The 27,197-nt window shown below is 43.7% G+C and overlaps 1 protein-coding gene across 2 annotated transcripts; it reads left to right on the top strand.

The window, feature by feature from the left end:
* The first annotated feature begins 127 nt into the window (after positions 1–127).
* LOC121308879 (twist-related protein 2-like) lies at positions 128–26,333 on the top strand. 2 transcript variants are annotated; one of them, XR_005948575.1, is made up of 4 exons: positions 128–190; positions 2,807–3,071; positions 21,444–24,480; positions 24,907–26,333. XR_005948575.1 is itself a non-coding variant. In XM_041241582.1 (2 exons), the coding sequence occupies exon 1, from the start codon at positions 14,665–14,667 to the stop codon at positions 15,166–15,168; it is 504 nt and encodes a 167-aa protein (XP_041097516.1). In that variant the 5' UTR covers positions 14,353–14,664; the 3' UTR covers positions 15,169–15,184; positions 21,444–24,499. The 2 variants fall into 2 exon arrangements, 1 of the variants encoding a protein (XP_041097516.1); XM_041241582.1 differs by lacking the exons at positions 128–190; positions 2,807–3,071; positions 24,907–26,333 and adding an exon at positions 14,353–15,184 and having other exon boundaries at positions 21,444–24,499.
* Positions 26,334–27,197: the final 864 nt, after the last annotated feature.

Here is a 27,197-nt window from a genome sequence, read left to right on the forward strand (position 1 = left end):
AGAAAGCGAGTACGAGGTAAATCAATATCGTAGAGTTAGCCGCTGAACAAATCCCGAAAACAAAACCTCCACCCCCCCGGCCCGTTTCGCGTGTTGAAATGGTTCAGTCCGGCTCAGGTAAGCATCGCGCGTGCACTCACGGTATTTAAACCCTCCGGCGCTCTGAGAGACGGTATCGTTTTGTAAGCAGGTTAGTTTTGATACTTGTTTGAATCGTTGTTTTATATATATATATATATATATATATATATATATATATATATATATATATATATATATATATATATATATATATATATATATATAAACATTGCTATAAGGAAAACAACAATAGACCTGTTATCTGCTCATTGGCACAAATAACCGTGTTTAATTTAACGAATTTTTTTAAAATTAAATAAATAAATTTATTTATTGTGATGTAGCACTGAGGCGCTTTAATATCTCATTCGCAACAAACACAGGTTGTGATGCGGATGTGACTTACATTGGGGGGAAAAAAAAAACATATCACATAAATGTGACAGGGTGTAGTAATACCACGAATACCGCTACGTAAAAATCATTTTATCACACACACAAAATCCCTGTGTGATAAATTACGACGTTTATAATTAATTCCCGCAGGGGTCGCTGTTGTTTCACAGTTACAATGGGATCCTGTATTTATAATTAATTCCCGCAGGGGTCGCTGTTGTTTCACAGTTACAATGGGATCCTGTATTTATAATTAATTCCCGCAGGGGTCGCTGTTGTTTCACAGTTACAATGGGATCCTGTATTTATAATTAATTCCCGCAGGGGTCGCTGTTGTTTCACAGTTACAATGGGATCCTGTATTTTTGCGAAACTACCGTGCTGGGTATTTTGAGCTATTGAAATTGATGTAAAGTTGACGTCTTATGGACAAAAAAACCCCCAAAACGTTCAGTTAATCATGATAACAGTGGAATGACGTTTAAAGACATTTTTTTCCATAACTGCATGACCTTGTGTAATTATGAAAATAAATATTACTGTGGAAGTTTAACTGAATTGTCTGAAATTGGTTAAAATTCCAGTTGTCAACAACACAGATTTTTCTCCAGCGGTTAGGGATTATATATATATATATATATATATATATATATATATATATATATATATATATAGTTATTATTTTTTAAGATTCTGTGTTTTTTTTTTTTGAAGGGCTCTTTTTGTTTTATAAAAGTCGACAGCTGTTTTAGTTAAAATATGTTGGAATCAATTCGCTGAAAAGTCAGTGTCATAACGTTGTTACGGTCAGTTCAGTTTGTATAGTTTGGTTTGTCGATACAGTAAGCTGTATAGAGCACGACCAAGGATCACAAATATTTTAACAAAATGTCTGATCGGGTTAGGGCGTTATTTGATTAACAGAGCTGGCATTTTCATAAATCTGTTTAAAAAACAATGTGTGGTTCTCTTAAACCACGATAGAGAAAACTTTCAAAGATGCTTCTCACAATGTGGTCAAACCTGCACCACAGCAAAATGCTATCTAGCACTGTACTTGATTGGGAGGGGTGGTGGGTGCGGCCAGTGTAAACAGTTCAGGTGGCCGCTGGACTCTAAACCTTGTCCCTGTCTCTAGAATGAGGCACAGGAGCGGTAGCTGCACTCGGAGAGTGATGAGAAAAACAAGAGAGAGGTTACTCTTTAACTTTACAAACATGAAATTCCCCTGACCTGTTGAGTTTAGACTCCAGTGACCTTGGACAAAACACTGGCCTCTAACAACCTCCCCCCCATCCTGCCCTAAAACAGGCCGCCCTGGGCACCTGGCTCCCTTGTTACAGGAAGTTTTTAGTATCCACTTCCTTCAGTCAGAGCTGCAGGTCGGTGTGAGGTTACGTCTCTGTCATGTTACACAAGGATTGCAGTGCTGCCCAGGCCTGGGGTGGAGGGGCAGGGGCACGATACTCCCCCTCTCCGCAACCTCCTCACACACACACACACACACGTGCAACCCCCCCACCCCCCACTCCCTCTCCTCCAATTATCTTCTCGTAATTAAAATAATTGCTGCTCTCGCCGCGGCCGCTCGGTGAACACAAACACAATTATAATCTGTCAGGAATGCGGCTCTGGGTTCCAGGGCCGGGGCTGGGAACACCCACAGAGAAAGAGGATAAAAGAAATATATCCCAGCACGTGTATATATATATATATATTGTAGTGATAGGAGGAAGAGGTGCAATCAGTGTGTGTGTGTGTTTGTGTGTTAGAGTTGGGGTGCGGGAGCCCAGAGTGGGAAGCAGGAAGAAAGCTTCTTCAAAGAGACCACAGAACTGCTCCTTCATTTCCCCCACATGGGGTCCAGCACAAGTCGAGGGAGGCAGGGAGGGGGTGGGGCTTGGTTATGGTGTAAAGAAGTGCTCTTGCATATTTTTAAAGATTTTTTTCCCCTAATTAAGTCAACCTTTCAACTACCATGGACAGGAGGGAGGAGGGGGGTGGGGGGGCTTGTTTTGTTGCTGACAGAAGTTACTGTGGTAGCAAAGGTCCCCATATGTTACCCATGTTAATAAAAACATTCAAATTCAATACACAGAGTAGTATATGTAGTGGTTACACTGGAGCAAGAATACGACGACAGAGTCCTGCACAAAGGTTCCATAAACAGCCTCAAATAATCTCTGCATTGTAATCAACTCACCAGTTCCACTCAACCATCCCAATTATAAGTGCCTGCTAATAATTAAGTGCAATTGTTTTCGCCACAGTCATTTATTTATTTATGTTTTTTAAATAACAATGCTGTTCTTTTTTTTTTTTTCCTCAGAGTGCAGTCACGCAATCAGGAGCATGCTGGATGGAATCCTGGTGTCGCCAAGTTGAGGGCCAGCAGGATGAGGTGGTTTGGTCCTCACGCTCCCGGGGGTTGAGGAGGGAAGTCGCCCCACCACCCTTACGTCCCCTGTCCCCACCCCCCTCCCTTACTGGGTCTCCCCAGGCTGGGTCCTTGCTTCCTCGCCTCCACGGTTCAGCTGCTTAGTAACGACCGTCGCTGAAGGCAGGCCCACAATCATCTCCAGTCCTTGTGATGGGTAAGCGGGTTTCAGCGGTGATGCAAAATTCAAACTGAGCTTTCAAACTGGGTAGAAAAACGAGGGGGTAAAACCACTAAAATAAAATGAAAATGAAAGGTGATAATTGCAGAGTGTGGCGTGCAGAGCTGGATAGACGAAGTCTCACAGCAGCAAGTTAACCAGAATGGTGGAAGGGTGGAGAGTAAGTAAAGAATAACCCTTCCAGCACTGTCATAAATCTGTGGTTTTGAAACACTGACTGTGGAAAGAGGTTACCCTGAAATGCTGGCTCGCACGTATTCAGTAAAACTTTTGTGTTTGTTTGTTTTTACAAGGTATTTGGGTGACGTGTTGATCTTCTGCTACCAGCACAGCTTGTCATAACGAAGTGTTACAAAAAAAACAGCCCGTGAACCCCTTCTATCTATTCATTGGATTGGATTGGGCCATAGGGAGAAGGGGGGGAGGGGGGGGGCCTGCTCTTTACGGGTGAGATGCGTCCGTGCTGTGCAGCCGTCAACATGTGGGCTGGAGTCACAGTCTTATCTTTAAAAAATAAATACAGAAATCCGTGGAGGAACCGAATAAGAACTGTGCTGTTTGAACCCCCTGTTCCGTGCAATTGGCAGCATTCAAATGCATTCCTCCAGCAGCCATGACAGGGCCGCTAGTGGCTCTAGTTTCTTTCTGGTGTTCACGCCTTGCTTCTGCCCAGCCGGGGTTACCCTCCTCTGGGGCTCTGCCTCTGGAGTGCAGTACAAGAGCTGGCGTGGGGCTCGCCTCAGATTAAATGCAGCTCCCCGTTCAATCGTCAGCTACACTGTCCAGCGCTGACATCACAGTGCTCTCCGTGCCTCGGAACTGCGTGCAGTAATTCTGGAATTCAGATCTCTGCATTCCCTTACAGAGCCTCTGTTAATATCTGATATACTATACCACAGTATGGGAATAAGACCCCCATTGCGTAGCAGTTAGATCCATGCCTGGTTTTTACTCTGAGTTTAATAAGACACACCTGAGCTTGTTACCTGTACACTGTGGCTGATCAAGCTTGTAGTAGTCAAACCTGGAATGGGGGAAACTGCTGTGCAGTAGAGTTTTGTTGTCATCCCTGTACCATGGTTTAGGATGTATGCCAGATTCGTTGTTGTTTTTCATGCTTTTTCATACTATAAAATACACTTTTATTACCATTTTCTGTGCCAATTCATATGGGCCGAGCATTTGTGAAAATAGTACAGCATCTAGCATCACCCATTTAAAAGTTCACCATAGTAAAAGCACAGCAAAGTGTAACAAAGCACATTGAAAGCATTGTAAAGCACAGAGAGGTCTGGTAAAGCATAGGGAAGCATTGTAAATCACAGAGAGGTCTGGTAAAGCATAGGGAAGCATTGTAAAGCACAGAGAGGTCTGGTAAAGCATAGGGAAGCATTGTAAAGCACAGAGAGGTCTGGTAAAGCATAGGGAAGCATTGTAAAGCACAGAGATATCTGGTAAAGCATAGGGAAGCATTGTAAAGCACAGAGAGATCTGGTGCTGTATTTTATAAAGCAGGTGGATATAACAGCAGACATTCAAATTGTCATGTAACTCCAGTACATATAGAAGATGCACCTCTGTTAAACAGCTGCAGTTCACTGAGCCTGCCTTCTTACGAGTCCTTTAAACAGCATCTCCTGTGCAGTTTAATTGCTTACTCTCACTCTTCCCTTGGTTTGGGTGCAGCTCTGCTCAAAGACTGATAGGCGACATTGCGTTTTTTTTTTTTTTTATAAATTAAGATTTTTTTTTTGTTTTTTAGTTTTGTTTAAAACAAAAGGGCAGAGGTTAGAACATAGGCAGACCCAAATTTACACAAGGATTTATAATCAAAAGGATTGAGCGTTTCCCAGTCCACATAAAACACACTGGCGCTGCGGGCAGCAAACCACTCCGGGTAATAACCTGTGCTTTGAAGTGAGCGTAATTATTCAATCATCCATCGCGCTGGCTTTGAGAGCGTTTCAATAGTGCTTCGAAACACTGAAATAACTGGCTTTTACTGTTCCATAAAAAGGAAAAACTAAGCCTAGTTTCTCTCCTCTAATAAAGTGAGGCTGTGTCTGTAGGCTGCTGTTTTGTTTGTGCAGGAGAAACCCACGCAGGAAAGCCTGCCAGCCTCCACACAGCAGACATGTTTTTTTGGGGGGGTTTTTCTGATAAGTTTTTAATTGCGTTTTTTTGAACACACCCGAATAGGCGCACAGCACACAGAAAATGTAAATGCCATGCAAGCCAGAGAGAGGCACCTCTACTATAACCCATTCCAGATTACCTGCCCAGTCTGCACTGTAAGTGACATTGAATTCTGCTCAGCTGAAAATTAGTCACCAGATCTGCACAATAAAATAGTCACAGATGCAAGGCACTTTTTTTTTTGTTTTGCTTTTCTTTGATTGGGCTGTATTATCCAGATCATTCTCAGAGGCTTTTAAAATTCAAACAGCATGCAAAAAATCAATGCGCCATGCAGTATTGAAAATAATAATTGTAAAAACAAATAAATAAATGCAATAAATCAAAATGGGCTTAACATTCCATAAAACAGCCCGTAATGTTTTAGGAATAGGATCCTAAGCAATCATTATTCCTTATGGGTTTGGTGGTGGTGGTGGTGTTTTTTTTTTAAATGCTGTCTCAATGCTTGTCCACTTTGCTAAATTAATTGTCCGGGATGCTCGGTTGGCAGGTGCTTCCTTTTCCGAGGCCCCATGAGTTGCTGCTCTTTCACGAGAAGCAGTCTCTAAAGTAATTGGAGTACTTTCTCACGTGTACGGTAGACGTTGCTTGGGTTATGATAATGAAACCAATGATGTGGCAGCAGAGCTACAGGCGAGCAAGGAAAAGGAGAAGTGAATAACACAGGGATTGGCCAGCTTGATCAGTGAAGACCCCCTCGCTCTAATGACACGTACCCTCTAATGGGGGGGGGGGGGGCAAGTTCCTTGTTAAGATATAATGACACGTCTTTTATAAGCCGCTCTTGGTGACTGGACTGCAGCCAGAGCAGGATTCGATTGCCAGCAGATTTCTGTTTGAAATCCGACACGTAGGGCAGTTCTGTGATGTCATTCAGTAGGTCACGGAGCCCGCCTGCGGCAAGCCTGTTTAATGATACAGAGCAGTAAAGCAGAACAGCGGGGCTTGTTTGAAAGGCTCACTTATACACGGGGCTCGGTTGGCAGATGCTTCCTGTTCACTTGGACTTTCTCATCCTCATTATAAAGCTGGATAGATTCGGCAGAACGTACCCTCTCAGAACCTGGGGTTCCTGACTAATGCGTTAAAATGAGGGAACATTAGCCAACTCTACCATTAAAAAAAAAAAAAAAAAATCCATTGCAAATTTATATAAAATCTGCTTGATTTATTTAAAAATAAAACTGCATTTTGTGGATCTATTTCCAGGGATGGGAATAAGCGTAGTGGTTTCACCCATTCTTGGTTTTACTATGAACTTGATTAGCCCCACTGTATAGGTAACAAGCTCAGCTGCGTCTGCTTAAACTCCTAGTAAAACCAGGAATGGATCAAAGTGCTGTGCAACGGGAGTTTTATTTCCATCCTTGTGTTTGCATGATGTTCTGGCGCTGAGGCTGTGAGTGAGACGGGCTACAGCACCCTTTCTAAACATTAACGTGCATGAGTTCTGTCTCTGCAAACATTGTGCATTGTTCACCGTTCATAGGGTTAAAAAAGCTCTCTCAGCCTTTTAGCTGTTTGGCATTTGGCTTAAAAGAATTTGCAAAAAGAAAACACACACAGACACACACAGACACACACACACACACACAGCTGAAACATCTTGAATCAGTGGAGAACCAGATGCTCGTTTCAACATTAAAAGTCTTTTGAAAAGCAGCTTCAAAACGATTCTCGAAAGACTTCCGCAAAAACAGAACAAAGCCCACAGATATTCAAGCAATATCCAGTGCAATTTAGTGTTTTATTTACAAACTGAAACACATGTCAGAGTACTGTAAACGGCTCTCTCCCAGTGCTGCACAGTATCTGTTTGATAACAGCAGCAGCACCAATAGCTGTAATATCCCTTCTGTGTTCAGCACTCCCTCCAGCACACTGCGTTTTTTAGAAAAAATAAAAGGCAGTTTTTAAATACACGTACCTTCTCGATGCCTCTCCCTGCGCTGCACCCTGCTCCCCTGCGCTGCACCCTGCTCCCTTGTGCTGTAGCTGTGGCTTTCAAATTGCAGACACTCTCTGGTTTAAAAGCTTCCTGGTGTTAATTCCTAAAGGGCAGTCACTTATTAATATTGGTTCTTTTTTTTTTTCACTCACTGGTTGACCCATAGCAATTGATGGTAACAAATAACACCTCAGAGGGGGGCTGGCCACTTCATTAGGACATGTTTACCATTAAAGGGCTTTCAAAGGTTGTGCTCCAGTGCAATGTTTGAACTACCAGGGGAAAAATAACTCCTTCAACACCTGGTCTTGAATCAGGTCTATTCTTTAATCTCTGACAGCTAGGGTTAGTTTATGTCACCTTTTTATTTAGTAGATAGGCAGCCCGTTGAATAGGTTACATTCTGTTTTCCCAGAGTGATCAGTGGTCAAGAGTCAACAGTAAAAGTCACAAATGCATGCTAAACTCAGTCACACACACACCCAGTACAGGTTATAAATACAGTGCTGTACAAGTCCTGTATTAGTGCTGTTGCTGATGGCTTTCACCAGACATTCATCTGCTCTTGATCTCTGGGTTTTGCTGCACTTTGCTGTGATTTTACCGTGGCACACCGCAGTCATTTCTTCACAAGGGCAGTTGGCATGCTGTGTGACAAGTCTCCAGCTCTGAAGGGGTTAACAGCAAGCGCTGGTTTTCGGGAGGGGTGTGGGGCTGCAGCTCCCTAAGGAGCTCTGAGCAGGCCTCCGATACAAGCTCTCGGCTTAAACGCTGTAATAGGATCCAAGGCAGGATAGCGGCTGAGTTTCACTTGAAAGGAGCAAACTTTTGGGGGAAGCTTGCATGCCAAATATTATTATAAATTACTGCCTAATAAAGGGAGATAAGGGGGGGAGAGAAACAACACAGGTTAGCACGCAAAACAACTGTTTGAGCCAGTTTACAATGCACTGGGACAGCTCACAGGCACTCTGAGGGCTGGAGTGCAGACTAAATCGAGGATTTCTCTTCATTGTTGCATTTCACCAGAAAAGAGTGCATTTTAATAGGATTTCCTTTTTGTGGAAAATCTGCCTTTTTTTATTACATTAACTTGCAGTGCAATCAATCAGCAGTCGATGCATTGAATAAAAGACACCACTGTATCCGCGGATCTATTGCAGTACACTTCAGTTTTGACTGCAGGTTAGAGATCCCAGATGCTGCTTTGTGAAGATCACAAAGTATACTACAGTATAAAATCTGTCCAAATCGAATGAACGCTGGGGGGGGGGGGGCTCTGCAGTGTGTTGGTGCAAGAACCCTCCCTGTCTGTGTTTGACTGTCCAGCGCCGCTGCTCCAGAGGGCAGGGAGCGGGGCTGCCATACTCCCCAGACTCCCCAATCCCTGTCAGTCTGTCACAGCCCCCCTCTCCCCCTGCCTTCAACAACACAGCTTCCTCTTGAGTAAATATATCAAACAGGAAGTGCCGCTTGACCAGAGAGAAATGGGTGCCAGATGTGGCTTCTAGTAACCCCAGGATACAGGGTTGGGGGGGGGGGGGGGGGGGGCAGGAGTATGGAACATACACACTACCTATACATTACAGGAATGCGCAGAAAGCCCAATTATGTACTCCCCTTTAGGGTATTACTGGTTGCCTTTGATTCTAATTAGATTTAAACTGTAAACTGTATACATTGCATTGCGACTCTTCAAATCTGTCTTGACCTCGCGGGTCATTTTCAGGTCCCGCTGTTCCTCGCTGCCTTGCAGTCATTTGGAAGTCTCAGACTGCACTGCACCGTCGATGTGGGAGCGCTGTACCTGTCTGCCCACGTGTTAAGGTGTAAACTGCAGGATCTGAGCTGAGCAGGCCACAGTGTGATTGGATTGAAAGTGACACACGCAGGGATCTGCTGTCTGTCAGGCAGAAAAAGGAACGCGATAGAGGCAACTTCATTCATGCTTTTCATTGTTTTTAATTCTAATTATTAAAGCTAGGAGTGAAGTTGGCGTGGAGTTTGGTTTTAGTTTGGTGCTTTATTTTTGCAGTCAGTTGTAATGTATTGCATGGTGGGTGCTAGTTTTATTGTCGGTCTGTTGTTTTTATTGTATTTTGTTGTCACTGAATTATCTGGAGATGCACAAAAAAAAGATTCAATGAGAGGTACACACATTTGCATGTTTATAACGTTTTGGTCTCAATTTTAAGCAGTTCGTCTGTCTCATAGGAGTGGCATCTGAATAGCTGCTGTTGTATGTTTTGTAACTGACGTCTAGATAATTCTACAGCCGCACGGATAGCCTAACCACAGCTCCTGAATGAATTCGAGTGAAGCACTGCACGCATTATTTCAAAGTGCAATTGGAATGAGACTGTCCCTGTGAAACGGCATGCGATTTATCAGTGATACACTGGAATATTTGGGGACGGGGCTCCGCGTGTGTTTTGGATTGTCTGCAGTTTGCATTTCATCAGTCGCGGGTCAGAGAGGAAGGACACAGGATCTCTTCACAGTAATGTCTGCAGTGACGTAGATCCCCCTCTCTCTCCCTCTCCCTCTCTTAAGTAAATGATGTGTGAAATAAACACAGCACATCTAGAATGGAAATAAGACTGCTATTGCAGAGCAGTTTCACTCATTCCAGGACCCCATTGGGTGTGTTCAGTAACTGAGCGGCTCAGAGCGAGAGTTCTTCCGCTGACTCGGATCACTGATGAAATCTGCTCTGCAGCTCTGAGCTGCTCGGGGGAGCGGAACTGAGTGTGCCGTGAAGTGGGTTCTTTCACTGAGCTGCTCTGAGCGGCTCACTAACTTAACATACACATTGACACAGCTGAGCATGTTACCTATAAACACTGGCCAGTCTAGCTCACAGCAAAACCTGGAATGGGGGAAACTTCTATGCAATAGGAATTTTATTTCTATCCGTGCTGTATCCGCTCAAGCGCAGAGGACCAGCGCTTGCAAGATCTCTCACTATCTCTAAATGTATGATTGAATGTTTAGATGTGGGGCGGTAGATGGACGAAATTGGCACGCGAAGGCGATCATTTTGTTTTCCTGCTGCTCATCTGTTTGGCATTCCTGCGGCGCACTGTCTTTAGAAGCAGCAGCAGAGAAGAAGGGGTTAAAAAAAAAAAAAAAAGCGTTCTCGAAACATTATGTCATTTTATTTTTATTTTTTGACAAGGAAATGAAATGTGCAGCATCAATCAGGGCCCGTCGGGGAGATCAAAGGCAGCTCAACACCAGCGCATCTGGTTCTGTTTCTTCGTAGCGAGGGCCTTCCATGTTTTTCCAGTTATACATTCCTCAGGGTTTCCATGGCAATGGCACGCTAGGTGAGCGCTTAACCCCTTTTTCTTTTAATGAACAATGCCGTCTTTTAACTGCTTCCAAACCGGGGATCTGCGCAGACAGACGGAGAGACAGACCACTTTCTTTAGAACCTCCGCCTGTCCGCGTACATCCTCTCGGAGTCCTTTTGAAGTAGGCTGATGATGCCAGCCTGGCGCGCTCCATGCTTTATGTGTTTATGTGTGCTGTACAGAACCTTTATTTTTTTTTATGACAGCTACCTTATGGAAAACATTATTATTGTGAGTCGTTGCTTACATAGCTGCTTCAGCACAAAAACCTCAAGGCAGTCAGATATCTTCTGTATATAAAACTCGGAGACAGTCGCATGCAAGAACATTCCAAAAACCTGCAGGCTGGAAATGTTTATACTGAGCGACAGGCTGAGCGCACAGTGCGGTCCAAGCACAGGGGGCGCTCTGCCTCCTTCCGGAGACACAGGGAAAGATTGATCGAGATCGTCGCTCCACTGCGTGCAGCCGATGTCAAATTAAACTGTGGAACTCTGCAGACAGAAAACGCACCACCGTTGTGTTCATCTTTTAAGTAGGGCTGTACTCGCGATTTTAGGAGAAGCGTTTCAGCTCGTGTCTGCGTGATTCACTGTTGAAGACGCTGACCGATGCATTTTCCTGCTTGACATGCCTTGGATTCCTTTGCAGACGGTTTTCACAGATCCTAATTGGCACTAAATCGAGGCATTAGTGCTGATATTAGTTTCTGTGAAACTAGCCACATAAGAAGTCCCGGGTGACATGGTTTTTACTCAGCAATGGCCTGCAATCGATCCTGACGGGGCAGCTGATGCTCCTGGCATGCTTGGTTTGTCTTGCGTCAAAGGGCTTGTGCAGGGTTGGTAATAAGACTCCTATTGCACAGCGGTTCCACCCACTCCAGGTATTACTATGAGCTTGATTAGCCCTGGTGTATAGGTAACAAGCTCAGGTGAGTCTTATTACTTTATAGTCAAATCAGGAGTGGATTAAACTGCTATGCAATGGCAATCTTATTCCTGTCCCGATTGTGTGCTGTCCTGCCACTGTCTCTCCTTGGCTTCTGATGCCTGTGCAAGCTGAGACGTCAGAGTGCGCGTGAGTGAGTGAGGGGGGTGTCTCGTCAGCCCTGTGGCTTCCCAGTACTCAGCAGTGCTGTACTGAGGACTCTCCACCTCAACACTGCCAGCCAAAAACAATGCAGGCTGTTCCAGACTGCAAACCAGAGACTCAGACAGCACGTGGGGAGGATCCAGCACCGGCCACTCCCTGCTCTCATGTCTTTATAGGATTTTTTTTTTTTTTTTTTTTTACTGTATAGTAAATCCTGGTATTGATTTGATACAGCGTTACCAGAAATTTCTGTATCAGATAGAATCAGTGTCACATTACAGTTAGCTAGACTGTTTCATTATTCTTATCTGACTGTAGCTATGGCCAAAGGTTTTGCATCACCTAGAATTTTAGGACAGAGATTCATTAAAAAAAAAAAAAAAAAAAAAAAAAATCTACAGGAACATCATTTAGATCTTTTGTTTAACTTCATGTAAGTAAATTAAAAACTACAAAGTGATATCACACCAGTCTACCGTTTTTTTGTTAAGTATCTGGGAAAGCTACAAAGCGGCGCTGTGTAATTCGATATGTTAACATGACATTATTCAGCAGCTTTCATTCGACTTTATGAAGCACATGCCTTTGTTCTGTAGATTATAAATTTTGTTCTGTATATATTATATAAATACAGGGTTCTGTGTGCGATACAAGCTGATTATTTTCACCCTCTCAAGGTTAGAGTGGCCAGTAAGTCTGACCTCTTGCAGAGTGGTTATCAGCACCCTGTGTGTGTGTGTGTGTATATATAGCTATATCTTCTACTCAGTCACTGTGTGTATAATTGAACCATGTTACATTTCCTATCTATATATCTATTTTATAATGCATAATGTTTTTTAATTAATTTTTTTTTTTGGCAGGGCAACTTCTCGAACTCCATAGAGTTCACATAAACTGTTTCTACAGATGAAATTATAAAAGTCGTGACCGGGCGGGCATGTAGAGTCTGTAATATATAAATACACAGGGACATATTTGATGGCGATGTGCAGCTGGTTCTAGAAGCACATTTCACACGCAAGTCTTGGATGTCCCTGCGTTGCTGTGGCAACCCCATTGTGGCACACATGTATTTCGAAAGATTCTGTCCCACACCCACCTTGGAGCGTTGCCCAAGACGCGCGGTGCCAAACCAGCTCTGCAGAATCACAAAGTCTCCAGCACTCTCACAGCCAGTCAGTCGCTCGTTCAGTTAGATCAGCTGGCCAGTATACTTAAGCTTTAATCTGCTGGGCAGTGGCAAGAGGAGGGATTGAGTAAAATGGTCCAAGGTACTGGATAGAGAGTGTGTGTGTGTGTGTATAATAAATATCTATCTATCTATCGAGCTATCGATCTATCTATCTGTATGTAATTAAAATGTATCAAATGAAATATTTTATTACAGTATAGATTTGTGTTGTGCTATATATGGAAGAATAACGAGCTCCAAGGGAACCTGCCTCCCAGTCCCCGGCTCTAGCCACCAGGCCACCCTCAGTATGTTTATTGCACCAAACCCCAGCTGCTCCTCAGAACCGCACTTTTAATTGCTTTCATTCTCCCTAAACCGTGCACAGAGTGCCATGTAATTTGTTTACACGAAGCTGTAGACTGAAATTACTGACAATCAAGCAGAAATAACAGTTCATCCACGCGCACACTGGGGCTCCCTGGAAGGGAACTGGCGGCACCTCTCCCCTCTCACCTCTCACCTCTCACCTCTGGGCCAAAGGGTCGCCTGGTCAAATCCTGCATCATGTTTTTTTTTTTTTATAACTGAACCATCCTGTGTGTGTTTGTCTGTGTGCGTGAGTGAAGACTTACTCGCCTTTCAGCATTTTTTGTGCTTTTAAAAGAGGTTTTGTTTAAACAAAGTGTTTTACCATACCTGCGATGGTGATTCTAATCCATGCATGTCTAAGTGTTGACGTGATAAAATACAACCTATGAGACAGTGTTTTAATTCAGAAGCAGGTGATTGAGGCCGTGCCTTCCTGAAGGAGCGTTTTAAAGGGACAGTGTCGAGGGGTAAAATGAATCCATTGTAAAGCAATGCTTACTCTAAACCCATTCACTTTGGGATGGCAGGTTTTTGTACTCATTGATAAGTGTCAGTCTAGGGGGCAGTGAGGCACACGTGTGTTTCGTACGCGTCACTTCTATAAATATCTTCAAAAAGGCAGTTCAGTGAGCACATGTGACAGTACAATCCACATTATTTTTTCTACTTTTTTTTTTTTTTTAAATCATATTTCAAGTCCTGGGTTTGCTTGTGTCGTTCTAATTTCAAGGAGCCTGTATAGGGAGGCTCGGATATAATGTAAACCCAGTGACTGCCCCTTCACCCCACACGCCACGTTGAACAATCAAAACATTTCCGACAACTTCCCCCAAAGCATTTATCTTTCAACTGGGAATGACAGGGTTAACCAGTTCAAGAGAGAGAGAGAGGTACAACGTTTCTAAACTTTCAAAATTTTTCTAAACAAAGAAGGGGGCATAAAAAAATCTGGAACCTATAAACTTCAGACAACTTCTGTACAAACTCCAGTTCTGCCACTGATTGGCCGACACGCTCAGGCTGTCCACGCCCCTGACCGGGGCACGGCCAATGGGAGGCGGAGATGAATGGGTTCCGAGGCTCCTCCCCTGGCTAATAAGAGCTGGAGATCTCGTGAAAGTGGCTCCAGAACATCCAGATGTTTTGTGAAGTTGAGCAGGAGACCTGAGGCTGCTCTCGACACTTTGAGGACTGAAGAGGGGAAGACGGCTCTTTTTTTTAATTCCCCAAGCATTTGCGTCCCCCCACCCCCTTTCATCTATCCCAGTACAATCTGGATAAATGGATATGCTCAGTGAGCAGAGGTTCAGTTTGGGCTGCAGCAGCGCTAAGTGTTATTATTAGTATTACTATTAATTGTCATTGTTATTTTACACGGTAGTGATTTCAGGAGCAGGCGGATTGGATTCCCCAGCCCCCTGCAGCATGAGAGAGGACCTGGCCTGCCCCGACTCCCCGGAGGGGGGTCTGGTTGTCAGCGAGGACGAGCTGCAGAAGAAGTGCGGCGGCAGGAAGAGGATCCCCCACACCAAGAAGGACAGCGAGGACGGAGGGAGCCCTAGTCCCATCCCGTCGGGGCCCAAGCGCCCAAAGAAAAGCCCCGTGGACACGGGGCCCCCGCAGTCCTTCGAAGACCTGCACACCCAGCGCGTGATCGCCAACGTGCGGGAGCGACAGCGCACCCAGTCCCTGAACGACGCCTTCGCCTCCCTGCGCAAGATCATCCCCACCCTGCCATCCGACAAGCTCAGCAAGATCCAGATCCTCAAGCTGGCCTCGCGCTACATCGACTTCCTGTACCAGGTGCTGCAGAGCGACGAGATGGACAGTAAGCTGGCAAGCTGCAACTACCTGGCCCACGAGCGGCTCAGCTACGCCTTCTCCGTGTGGAGGATGGAGGGAGCCTGGTCCATGTCTGCCTCGCACTAGCCAGCCAGCCAGCCAGGTACAGTACAGTGCAGCGCAGTGCATCCGCCCAGCCAGCGCTTCACAGAGTCCAGTGAGCAAGCCTTTCCGCCAGTGGCGGTTTAGTTGTAGTTTTACCTTAGTGCAGCGCATCATCCGTAGCTTTGAAACACTCAGTCGGTATTCGAATCAGGCGCTAGCCGAGCCGTTTGTCTGCTTGTCTGTGTTTCTTACAGTCTTGACTCTCGGTGCACAGTGAAAGGGCTACCCCGCTGCTTTCATTGGAGGTCATTTCTGAGGGCTCTGTCTCTCTGTGATGGCATTGATACTTGTTATTGTAGAACTGACCTGGTAGTTCAGTGTTGCTTCTGTTCTTTCTTCCGTTGCTCAGTACCAGAGCAAGCTCTTTCTTTCTTGTCAGTTACACTATCAAGCAGGAGAATTTTCTGTCTCACTGAAGCCGACACAGCAGATCTGCAGGCAGTCACTGCTCCAAGACTTCCCCTCTCCTCTTTATTATTCTTCCTCTCCAGTTTATTTGTTTAATTTTCCTGAAGTCCTTGGCATTCTAGTTGTTTGTTTGAAAGTAAAGCAGAAGACATAACAATCAAAACTACAAAAAAAATTACATTACTTATTCTAAAGGTATTTTTTAAAAACATGCGCTTATAATAATAATAATAATAATAATAATAATAATAATAATTAATAATAAATAGCAACAATAATAATAACAACAATAATAATCTACAGAAGAATGTACTGTGAATTATAGTTTTGTGAAATTGCAATGGTAGGATCTGTTGAGAACATTTATTTCAAATAGTAATTTTATTTATTTATTATTATTATTATTATTATTATTATTATTATTATTATTATTATTATTATTATTATTATTATTATTAGTGTGACAAATAAAAAATATTTAGAAAAAAATAAAAAAATAATCTGTGTATCAAAAACAAAGCCAAGCGCCTACCAGGACCATTCAGAGTTTATTTATTAAGAAGCCAGCCTCTTAGTAATTCACACAGAGTAACAGGATATTATAGGAATATATTATTTCCTTGTTCGTACTACTATTGATACATGAACTTTGTTACATTTTAGATTTTGCTTTGTAAAAAACTAATGGAATTAAGGCCTTATAAAGTCTTTATTTCCAAAAATACAGCAGTATTGAGCCAGGTAATGACTCCCTCACGAAGTGAGGAGCACACTTATTTTATTGCGTCACATTGCATTACCTGTCAGCCCCTGTAATGACAGGATGCTCGTTCTTTTGATAAAACCCGAGTCCAGGTTTACTGCAGTCACTCTCCTTTCTATGTCTGCTTATGCAGCCTCAGTTTGTTAAACGCTTGTGTTGTGCAGGGACATGGACAGTAAAAAAAATTAAAAATAATAATAGTTAAGTTTGTAAAAGTTTATTTGTGCGGATCAAAAAAAAAACACACACATCTTAGCAAACATGACTTTTACAATCAGTGTTTCTTTTTTTTTTTTTTTAAACACTGTTGTGTTGTATAATTTGACTTTGCCCATTTTGTGATTATTTTAACTTAACAGAGTAACTTTCAGGAACTGGTGATGTTTTCAAAGAATTCATTTTTAATCAAAACCTCAAATTGTTATGAATTGATACGCGGTACAGTATAGTACAGTAAGACAGTAATAATGTGCATGCCATTCCACATTGTGCCTCGTTAATAACAACGCTTAAACTGCACGTTCTGTTTAAAACATGGGTTTGAAATTACACAAGGTGCAAGTGACCCATTTTCAGTGAGAAATACAATCACTAGCATTATAAACACAATCACTGCAGCATTATAAACACAACCACTAGCATGATAAACACAATCACTAGCATTATAAACACAATCACTAGCATTATAGACACAATCACTAGCATTATAAACACAATCACTAGCATTATAAACACAATCGCTAGCATTATAAACACAATCGCTAACATTATAAACACAATCACTGCAGCATTATAAACAATCACTAGCATTATAGACACAATCACTAGCATTATAGACACAATCACTAGCATTACAAACACAATCACTAGCATTATAAACACAATCGCTAGCATTATAAACACAATAACTGCAGCATTATAAACACAATCACTAGCATTATAAACACAATCACTAGCATTATAAACACAATCACTTTTCAAAACTTTAAATAAATGCAAAAACAATTTAAAAATTTAAGAACTTCCATTTATGTCACACTATTTAATCTAAAATAAAAAAAGTAAAAAAAAAAACACATATGCCTGAAAAAATATTTCTCAAAAATAAAGTATGTCATTGAACTGGTAAAGTCTAGGGGGGAAATGGTTCTTTTAATCTGAGCGCATTCCAGTGAGTTTTGGAAGCTCTTTGAGCTTGGTGCTGCTAGTTAAGCAACGGCAGGATCTGATATCCAGTTTCTTGCAATCAGGATCCACTGAGAGCCCAGACAGGCAGGAACCCTTGAGATTAGAAACAGTTGTGAGGCATTAGGGAGGCGTGCGCGGGCCACAGGCAACAGGTTAGTGTGTGTGTGTGTGTGCTTCTCTTTGTGTTCGTGAGTGTCTATCTGTCTCTGTGTGTGTGTGTTGCTCTGTGTGAGTGGCTGTCTCTGTGTGTATGTTTCTCTTTGTGTATGTGTGTTTCTCAGCTGTGCAGCGTGTGCTCCGTCTGTCAGTCAGACACACTCTCTCTCGCTCTCCCCCTCATGACAGAGACAGCTTGTGAAATATCTGCGCTGGTTTTTCCACAGCCCAGGCCCGGGGAGCTAATCTAATTAACTGTTTTTTCCGGGGAAAGGGCATTTTCAGAAATTATCAGCACAGAATAGGAACATGAAGCAGTCATTTTCCTCCCCACTCAGCCAAATACCAAGGTGACAGCAACGCACAGAGAAGATAATGAGCCGATAGTTTACATGCTGCACGCCAAGGGAAAAGCATGGAGGCACAGACAAGGACCGAGGTGAAGCATACCTGCACAATGACCATGGCAGATGTACCATGGAGAACTTGTAGATGGGTTGTGGCAAAGTCTTGTAGCCAGTGCACGTAACGCTAGCTCTAAGGTGGTTGAAACCGCAGTTATTTTTCCATTGCCTGGAACGGTTTGCGTGTTTTCGAAAGACCGCCACGCCTTCTCCGTAATTTATTGGATGTAGGATTAGATTTGGCCTGGCCGCGATGCAACAGTGTATTATATTTTCTGTTCACTGTCCAGAAACGCAGTAACAGCGGGCAGGCTCTGGGAGGTTTGGGTGACCTCCCTTCTTTATAATCCTTTTAATTAGACACAGTGCTGTGTGTTGGGATGCACGGTGCACAGCACACCCTCTGCACTGTGTAAGGATGCACGGTGCACAGCACACCCTCTGCACTGTGTAAGGATGCACGGTGCACAGCACACCCTCTGCACTGTGTAAGGGTGCACGGTGCACAGGCACTGTGTAAGGGTGCACGGTGCACAGCACACCCTCTGCACTGTGTGGGGATGCACGGTGCACAGCACACCCTCTGCACTGTGTAAGGGTGCACGGTGCACAGCACACCCTCTGCACTGTGTAAGGGTGCACGGTGCACAGCACACCCTCTGCACTGTGTTGGGATGCACGGTGCACAGCACACCCTCTGCACTGTGTGGATGCACACTGTGTAGCACACCCTCTGCACTGTGTAAGGATGCACGGTGCACAGCACACCCTCTGCACTGTGTAAGGGTGCACGGTGCACAGCACACCCTCTGCACTGTGTAAGGATGCACGGTGCACAGCACACCCTCTGCACTGTGTAAGGATGCACGGTGCACAGCACACCCTCTGCACTGTGTAAGGGTGCACGGTGCACAGCACACCCTCTGCACTGTGTAAGGGTGCACGGTGCACAGCACACCCTCTGCACTGTGTTGGGATGCACGGTGCACAGCACACCCTCTGCACTGTGTAAGGATGCACGGTGCACAGCACACCCTCTCTGCACTGTGTAAGGATGCACGGTGCACAGCACACCCTCTGCACTGTGTAAGGATGCACGGTGCACAGCACACCCTCTGCACTGTGTAAGGATGCACGGTGCACAGCACACCCTCTGCACTGTGTAAGGATGCACGGTGCACAGCACACCCTCTGCACTGTGTTGGGATGCACGGTGCATAGCACACCCTCTGCACTGTGTTGGGATGCACGGTGCACAGCACACCCTCTGCACTGTGTTGGGATGCACGGTGCACAGTCCTCTTTCTCAGTCAGCCCAGCCCTTTCAATCTCCTTATTTTGGGACCAGCTTTCAGCTGTCTCAGTGTCGCAAAATTCAGAAAAATTATGCTTAATTCCATCCTTCTGAAATTGTGTTTAGTGACATAAATGGCCGTGTTTGTTCATGTAGCAGAATGATAAACAGCTGGATCAAAAAGGTGCAAAGAGAACCGATGCATGAATGATGTGTGAAATCAGTAACGCATGCTCCACTGTACAGAAACGTGCTTCGCTCTCCTTTCATTGATGAGGAATTGGAGGAGGTACTCGGTTAACCCGAGAGATTTAAAAAAAAATGTAAAAAAAAGGTTTTACTGCAATATGGTACCAATTATAGTTTTATTTTTCAGCTTGTTAAAATTTTTTAATTTAATTTTGAACATATTTCCGGACATGAAAAGCACAGGCTCCTCCCTGCACCCTGTCTTCTAGTCAGACCACCTATTTTTGCGCGAGGGGCGATTTTGGAAAAGTTTTTTTTTTTTTTTTTTTTGTCCCAGTGTTTGCAGTTTACAAACCGTAATCGCGAAATGCCTGCTTGCTGCCTTACAGGCGTATCTCTGATTGCAACCGCTTTCCAAATCTCAAATAGGAGAAACAAACTGAGGGAAACAGCTCTGATGTGGTTTGTGGTCAAGTGAATATCAGGTTTTTGTAAAAGAAAAATAATTGAAAGCATTTTGTGGTGGAATATGCTAGATGTAGCCCCTTGATTTTATTTATGTATCTGTGTGTAAAGATGTTAATGGGTTATCTCACTGATTATTGTGTTGTTTAACTCCTTCATGGTAATGCACTGTTTTATGTCATGGTAAGAATAATTCACAGCACAGTAAAGCATTGTAAAAAATAAGAATATTGTAACCATGGTAAAGCAGGATAAATGCATGAGCAATACGTTACAGATCAAATCTCTTTCAATGTCTCCCCCCCCCAGTGTATTTTATTTAACCAGGATAGAACCCCCAAGATATAAAGCAAAAAACAACATTATTTCAAATCAATATAAAAAAAAAAAAGATCAATCATTCAAATAGGACAGAAACAGTTAAAACAATCCATAGAAGCAGTAATAAAAATGAAACTCATTCCAGTTTGATTGTGGTTATAGTCAGTATTGACAGGATTTGCAAACCCCAGTCAGATTTTAAGATAAATATTTCGGAGTGGTTTTTAAAGATGAGATGCTTGATGTACGAAGGCACGGTGGCCCACATTAGATCTCAGTTTAGGGGTTTTAAAAGTAGGCACGCCATTTCAAGAACATTACAAATGGTGCTTTTGAAGACTAGCACCCTACCGTGACGAATCAAACCTGCCACCCCACTAGTCAGTGGGGCGCACACAGAAATAGCGGGGCGCGTTCTTCAGGCTCTCCGGGAATACGCAAAGCCGGGGCGCGAGAGGAGTCTGCCTGTTAAATCCTCCATCTGGAGAAACGACCCATTCCTTGCAATTTGGGCTTTATAGTATAATTGTATCCATCTGACTCTGCAAACCACACACAGATTTACTGGTCTGTCTTGCGCTGACTTGCGTGGAGAAAGAAGGCGGGTGGAAAAGACATGCCGTAATTAGACACACGCTGGAACAAACCGAGGCTCAAATATGTGCTTGCTAAACTTGTGTTTCTGTTGTTATTATTATTATTATTACAATGTATAGTGTTATAATTCCTAGGATTTTAAAATGCAAACCTGCCTCTTGGGGCGGGGGGGGGTGAGTATCCTGCCGGCTGTTAGACGGTAGTTTCTTTTTTTTTTTTTTTTTTTTGCTATATCTTTGCAGCCACTCATCCAGTTGTGATGAAGCTCATAGGCAAGGGCTCCTTCTGTACAGGAGATGTTTATTACAGACTGGTGCAAAGTGAATCCTCTCTGATACTGTGTCTCCTGTCTCGTTACCTGCACTCCTCCCAGGGTTTGCAGCTGCTCAGCACTGTCTGAGGTGCTGTATGTCTGGGTCACACATGTGCTCAGCAACGAATGACTAACAGCATGTTTATTCTCTCCTTCTAGGGCCTGACGGTCAGCAGCTGGAATCGTCTTTCAAGAGAAGACCGTCACCACCTGCCTCTGAGCAAGGGACAAACTGAATAAAAAAAAAAAAAAAAAACATAATCAAAAATATATTGTACATAATCTTGTACAGAAGCGAACAGTTGAATATTAGTCTGAAATCTCAAGCTTTGATGAATGAAGGAGAAGAAGATTTTCGTCCAACCCCTGATAAAATGGATAGGCAGACGGATGAAAATAATCAGTATAGAGAGAGAGAGAGAGAGAGAGAGAGAGAGAGAAGGATCTCCAGAACTCCGGAACACGGCCGAGGGTTCTGTTTCTATGGAAGCTTGCTTCAACTCCACGGCAACAAACCATGCAGGCGGGAGGGTTAAGAAGCCTCTTCCCTTCACTCGGATTGGTTAACCTGTAAATAGAACCCTTTCCTTCTGATTGGTTAAAACAGAACAGTTTTAAAAATCTTTGGCGTAAAAACACTAGTACCAGACACACCAGTTGATCAGATTCCTGACTCCACCACGAAGACATCCCTTGAGTCGGCTTTGCAAGAGGGGCTGCCGGGACCACTTTCACAGGCAGAGCAGTCTGCTGCACTTGGGAGGGAGAAGGGGGAGAAAATGTTGACTTTTTTGACTTTTTATTAGACAAACAAATACAAAATAAATTAAAGAAAGGAAAAAAGAGTTGATTTACTAAGCTATTTATATATACAAAGGCATATTTTAATCTGCGAGCAAATTGGGGATTTCAGCTTCAACGGCTCGGTATCACTGGAACTGCGTGCTAACCCAAACTGGAATCGGGCTGGTCCTTTCCAGCCCTGCGTTTCATATCCCCGGCCTGGATACCCTGCGGACTGACCCTCTGCAACGCGAAAGCACCCGAGGGCTCAGAAGAGCAACAACAGTGAGCATACGTGCACAAGCAGAAGGAATATTCAGTGTGAGAGACAGAAAAAAAAACATTTATGTTAACATTTAAAAAAAACAATGCATTTAGTTCTCCCTTTCGAGGTGTCATTGGTTGCCTTTGACTGATTTGGGTATTTTAATTAAAAACATGGGGGGGAGAATGTTATATATTGTCATATCTACAAGCTGGGAGAGAAATGAAAGCCAAAGTTGAAAACTTTTCAGACAAAAAAAAAAAACAGGGATGGTGATCTCTCACACACTGTGTGCAGACTACAAACTAAAAAATATACAAGCTGTATTACACTATAACCTTTGGTATATGGGTGATATATTGCACGGCATTTTGTTTCCGTCGCTCTGCTGCACACGACAGATCCGCTAGTCAAGGCAAGCAACGTCACCTTTAGGGCAAACCTGTTTCTTTGTTTTGTTTTGCTCACCCGTACTCACCGTGACATCATAGCGTTCTGCATCCACACTCTAACAAGTATATTATGTTGCAATAACTTGTTGTTTCCTGCAGTCTGTATTGTAAATTAAACCACTTAGTAACGCTCCAGCAAAGGCTTGCACGCTGCTTTACAAGGCACGATGAGGTAACACCCCCCCCCAGTGCCTGGGCTCCCTCGAACCGGCTCGCTGCCCCAACCCTCAACCCAGCTTACTGGCACCTTAATCGCCTGCTGATTGTGATCTGCATTATTTCAAATAGGACCTGCTCGAGGTATTTACGAGTTTCCTGAATGCGTTGTGTGTTTCCGATTTAAACACACACACACACACACACAAAAAAGCTGTCCTTTCCTCATGCATTCATTCATGGAGCCTGCAGGACACTCAACATTACAAATAGAAATGGCTTTTACATGAGGGGGCAGCTGTAACCCTGAGCTTGTACTCCTCAGTGCTCTCTGTGAAAGGAGAGTGCTCCCGTAATGGAACAAAACTAGTATTAGGAAAACAGGAGGAGCTGAGAGCCTTTAGGAACAGTGTCCCTTCTGGTTTGCATGCGGCGCAGACACAAGCCCTCGCTTACCCCCCTGTGACCTGCGTGCCACACTGCTATACTTGCAGCTGTAAGAGGTTATATATAGTGCAGCTCTGGTATAACTCAGGATGCAAAACAGAAATGGAAAATGTTTGACTTGTGTACTGCTATGTTCAATTACAGGTTCATAAGCCGCCTTAAGCATTTAAAAGCTTTTTTTTTTTTTTTTTTTTTTTTTTTAAATCGGCCTTCTTGGTTTTGTACCGCTGCCAGTTTTCTGTTCCTTTTCACGAGTGTGCTGTTCTTGTATAAGCCTGCAGTGTCTGGGGGAGCTTCGTGTGAGTCTGTGCGCTCCTCTCTGAAGGGCTGCTGCAGCCTCTCCTCTCAGGGGACTGCAGGCTGTGATCCATGCATCTGCTTGTGGTAATAAAAATAACCTGTGTTTGCCTGTAGCCCCGTGTCTCCGTTTGTGGATCTGACCTGCGTGCCCAGAAAGATAACAGATTTTCAGTCCGCAAGTCATAGTGCAGAATACCATAAAGGAACTTGGCCTTTAATGTCACCACCTTTAGGAAACGACTTCATCTTTAAAAAAAAATAACATAAATGATCTGCATTTGAGACTGCTTTGGTACATATGACCACCAGGTGGCATGCGTCCCATTAACAAACAAAAAAAGTATTGCGCTAGTTCAGCGTACAGCGACAGACAACACATATGACTTGTTTATCGTTAAAAATGCATAGTAACAAACAGAGTTTGTTTCCCTTCTGCTGTCTATAAGCGCTATGCAGCCGAGTGTTAGCCGGTAAGCGCAGTGGCCCGGTGAACACGGCGTGCCCTCACCCTGCGGTCCCGGCGCTGGAGAATTTGCGCGCAGGTGTGCCGCGCTGGAGTCCTGATCGCGACCCCGCCCCTCTCCCCAGGTAAGGGACAGCAAGATGGCGGGGGGAGCAACTTGATCTGAATCTGGAGAGAGTATTCGCGTTTAAACGGTGTGTTAGTGGAGGATAGTGCGCCGGAGCAGCGGGTCGTTAGTTTCTCCGTCGCTGGTCCTGTTTTTTTTAGCCGAGACCGGAGTTTGGATACAGCCTGTTTGTTCTCAAGACCTAGCGGCATGTAAAATTACAGGTAAGTTTTTAATTTTTTTTAAAAGAAATTAGTACAGAAACTGAGGATGTGGGGGTATTCATTTCGTATACATTACAGTTCATGATGCCGCCTGATATCATTTCAGTGTGCACAAAGTTACGCTTTCTTAATTAAACCCACAGACGCTTTGTTTTTTTTTTTACTTTAGAAAAATGTTGAGCTGTTTTGTTTTGTTTTTTTCCCCCAGCAAATGTTAAGTTCGTTTGAACTTTACCTTGAAAAAGTAAAACGTGTGTTGTTTATTTCACACCTCCTTTGTGCATCAGATTCTTTTGCATGGTATATTTGAATTGCTTCAGTCAGTCATTTATAAATTCAGTTTCGTTTAAATAAACCACAGACAAAGGCTACACTGTTACTGAGCTCTGCCCCGTGTATTTTTTTTTTTTTTTTTTTTTTTTGCAGATCCTGCGAGGCAGCGAGACGCAGTTCTCAGGACGGCGGGTCGTGTTTCTATCTCCGCACACTCTTAAACACGTATCCCAGGGAACACTCATTCGCATCCTGTCTGCTGCTCTCTATTCCAGCAATACGAACCCTGCTTTCCAATGTCGAATTTACGGTTTCAGATCCTCCTTCTTTCAAAGCTAGTCATTGTATCGGAATGTTTTGTAGATGCAGTCTAGGTGACTGTGTGTGAGATTTCCTCATAATCTCTGCCGTCTCCAGTAAATGTGCGTCAATACTGGAAAATACTAAGAAATACAACACTTATTTGGGCATTTGAGATTTAAAAAAAAAAAAAAAATTAAAAGCTAGCTTTTTCTAGACTCGCCGTGCACTGTACTGTCTCAAAACTCATCTAAATGGACAGCTTTATTTTCAGATTGACGTCCTTCACAAAGGCTTGTTTTCCGACACTTGGTGTGAAAGGCGCTATATAAATAAATGCGCTTTTTTACAGTTCTTTGAAAAGTTGTGCAGAACCGGGATGTGAGGGAGGGGGTTCCACAGTGACATGCAGGAGGTTAAGAAGTAGTCTGCCTGCTTCCAGGGAGCCTGCAACACGACTGGAGGCATGGATACCAGGCACAGTGTGATCAAGGGTAGTGGGTTATTCCCTCCAGCCCGTCACCCCGGCCTGTGTCTGCAGGGTGGCAGGTGAAGCAGGCATCCTCAGGCGAGCACTGTTGTGGATAATTTGATCAGTTTAGGTTTACAATGCAGAACACGGTTTCATTTTTTTATTTTTGTAATCCAGTAATTAATACACGTTAGCAGCACAAAATAAATAAATAAATAATACTAGTACAATTTTGCAGTACAGGTTTTAAAGTTATGGTTCGTGTTTGTTTTTGATAATGGCTTGCAAACACCGCTTGAGCTGTTGAGAGGTTGAAAGCGCAGTGTGTGTGTGTGCGTGCTGTATCTTCTGTCATTAATAACATCTTGTTTCTCGTTTATTTTTCAGGACAGTTAGACTCCAGTCCCCAGCACTGATGCACATCAAGAGATCTGCGGTTCTGCCTCTTTAAAGGGAGTCTTGCTGGATGAGTCACTGTTCTTGTGACTTTTTCCTTTGGAAAGCCAGCGTTTCAACCAGACGCATCTGCTGTGTGTGTGTGTGTGTGTGCGTGTGTAAACCAGCAACTGTGGGACGATCTCTGTACTTCAGTACGCTGTGTACTGTTCGATGTGTTCACTTCAGTTGGCGATTTCTTTTTTCATGCAAGCTGGAAGTCCGATGGGATCTTGTGCCCTGGGCTGTTTAATGTTACCATGAGTAGAGTATTCCACGATCACTGGTCATTGGCATGTTAGTCGCATCTTATTGTGCTAATATAACTGCCTTGTCATTCATTGTGTAAGTCTGTGTGCACTGTATGTAATAAAGACTTCACATTGTAATGCACTTGTATGTGTGTTTTTTCATGTCTTTGTTTGCTGCATTATCACTCTATTGCAGTAAGCAGCATGATAGTGCACAGGGCTCAGGACAAAAAGAAAGAGGACAGAAGTGGGCTGATTATGTCCTTGTTGTCAAAGTACCACCCTCCCAGTGTTGGCTTCACCCCTCGCTAATAAAAAACTATAGCATTTGGTGTGTGAAACGTCTCCCAGTCTAAAAGGGTTTTAGTGCATGAAGTAGCAGGTGGTGTGGACGGAGGCTTGACTGGCCAGGAAACGGTACTATTAAACAAAACCAGACAGAAACTCGAAAGGATTTATTTGCATTATTCATTGACTCGTTGCACAGGACGGGCACTGTGAATGAGCATCAAATACACGCTGAGACAATGAGGTTATAACACGCAGAGTGCAGACCAACACGAGGCGTGCTTTTACACAAGCCCCGTTTCAACGGCTGTCCAGCACAGGCAGAAACAACGGCCACATCACCATTGCCTGGGATCTGGAAAACGCAACGCAAACACAGAATGGGTGCACGCAGGTCACAGGCACACACAGTTCAATAAAACAGGCAGACACAAACAAGGCACAACACTGTGCATGGGTCGAAAGAAGGCATTCTTTAAAGATGAAAGGAAAGCTGTGATAGATAAAGCTACAGAGAGGGATACATATCTAATTAACGTTGGGATTAAATACATCACCTACGCAACACAAGCCTGCTTTAATAAACGATGTTATCCACACTCAATACCTCTTTTCACGACTATGGTTTAAACACGACAATAAAATAACCCAGCAGGGGATGCCGTCCTTACCAGATCTACCACAGCAGATACCAGCCG

This window comes from Polyodon spathula, unplaced genomic scaffold (genome assembly GCF_017654505.1).
Source record: "Polyodon spathula isolate WHYD16114869_AA unplaced genomic scaffold, ASM1765450v1 scaffolds_796, whole genome shotgun sequence".
Classification (NCBI taxonomy): Eukaryota; Metazoa; Chordata; class Actinopteri; order Acipenseriformes; family Polyodontidae; genus Polyodon; species Polyodon spathula.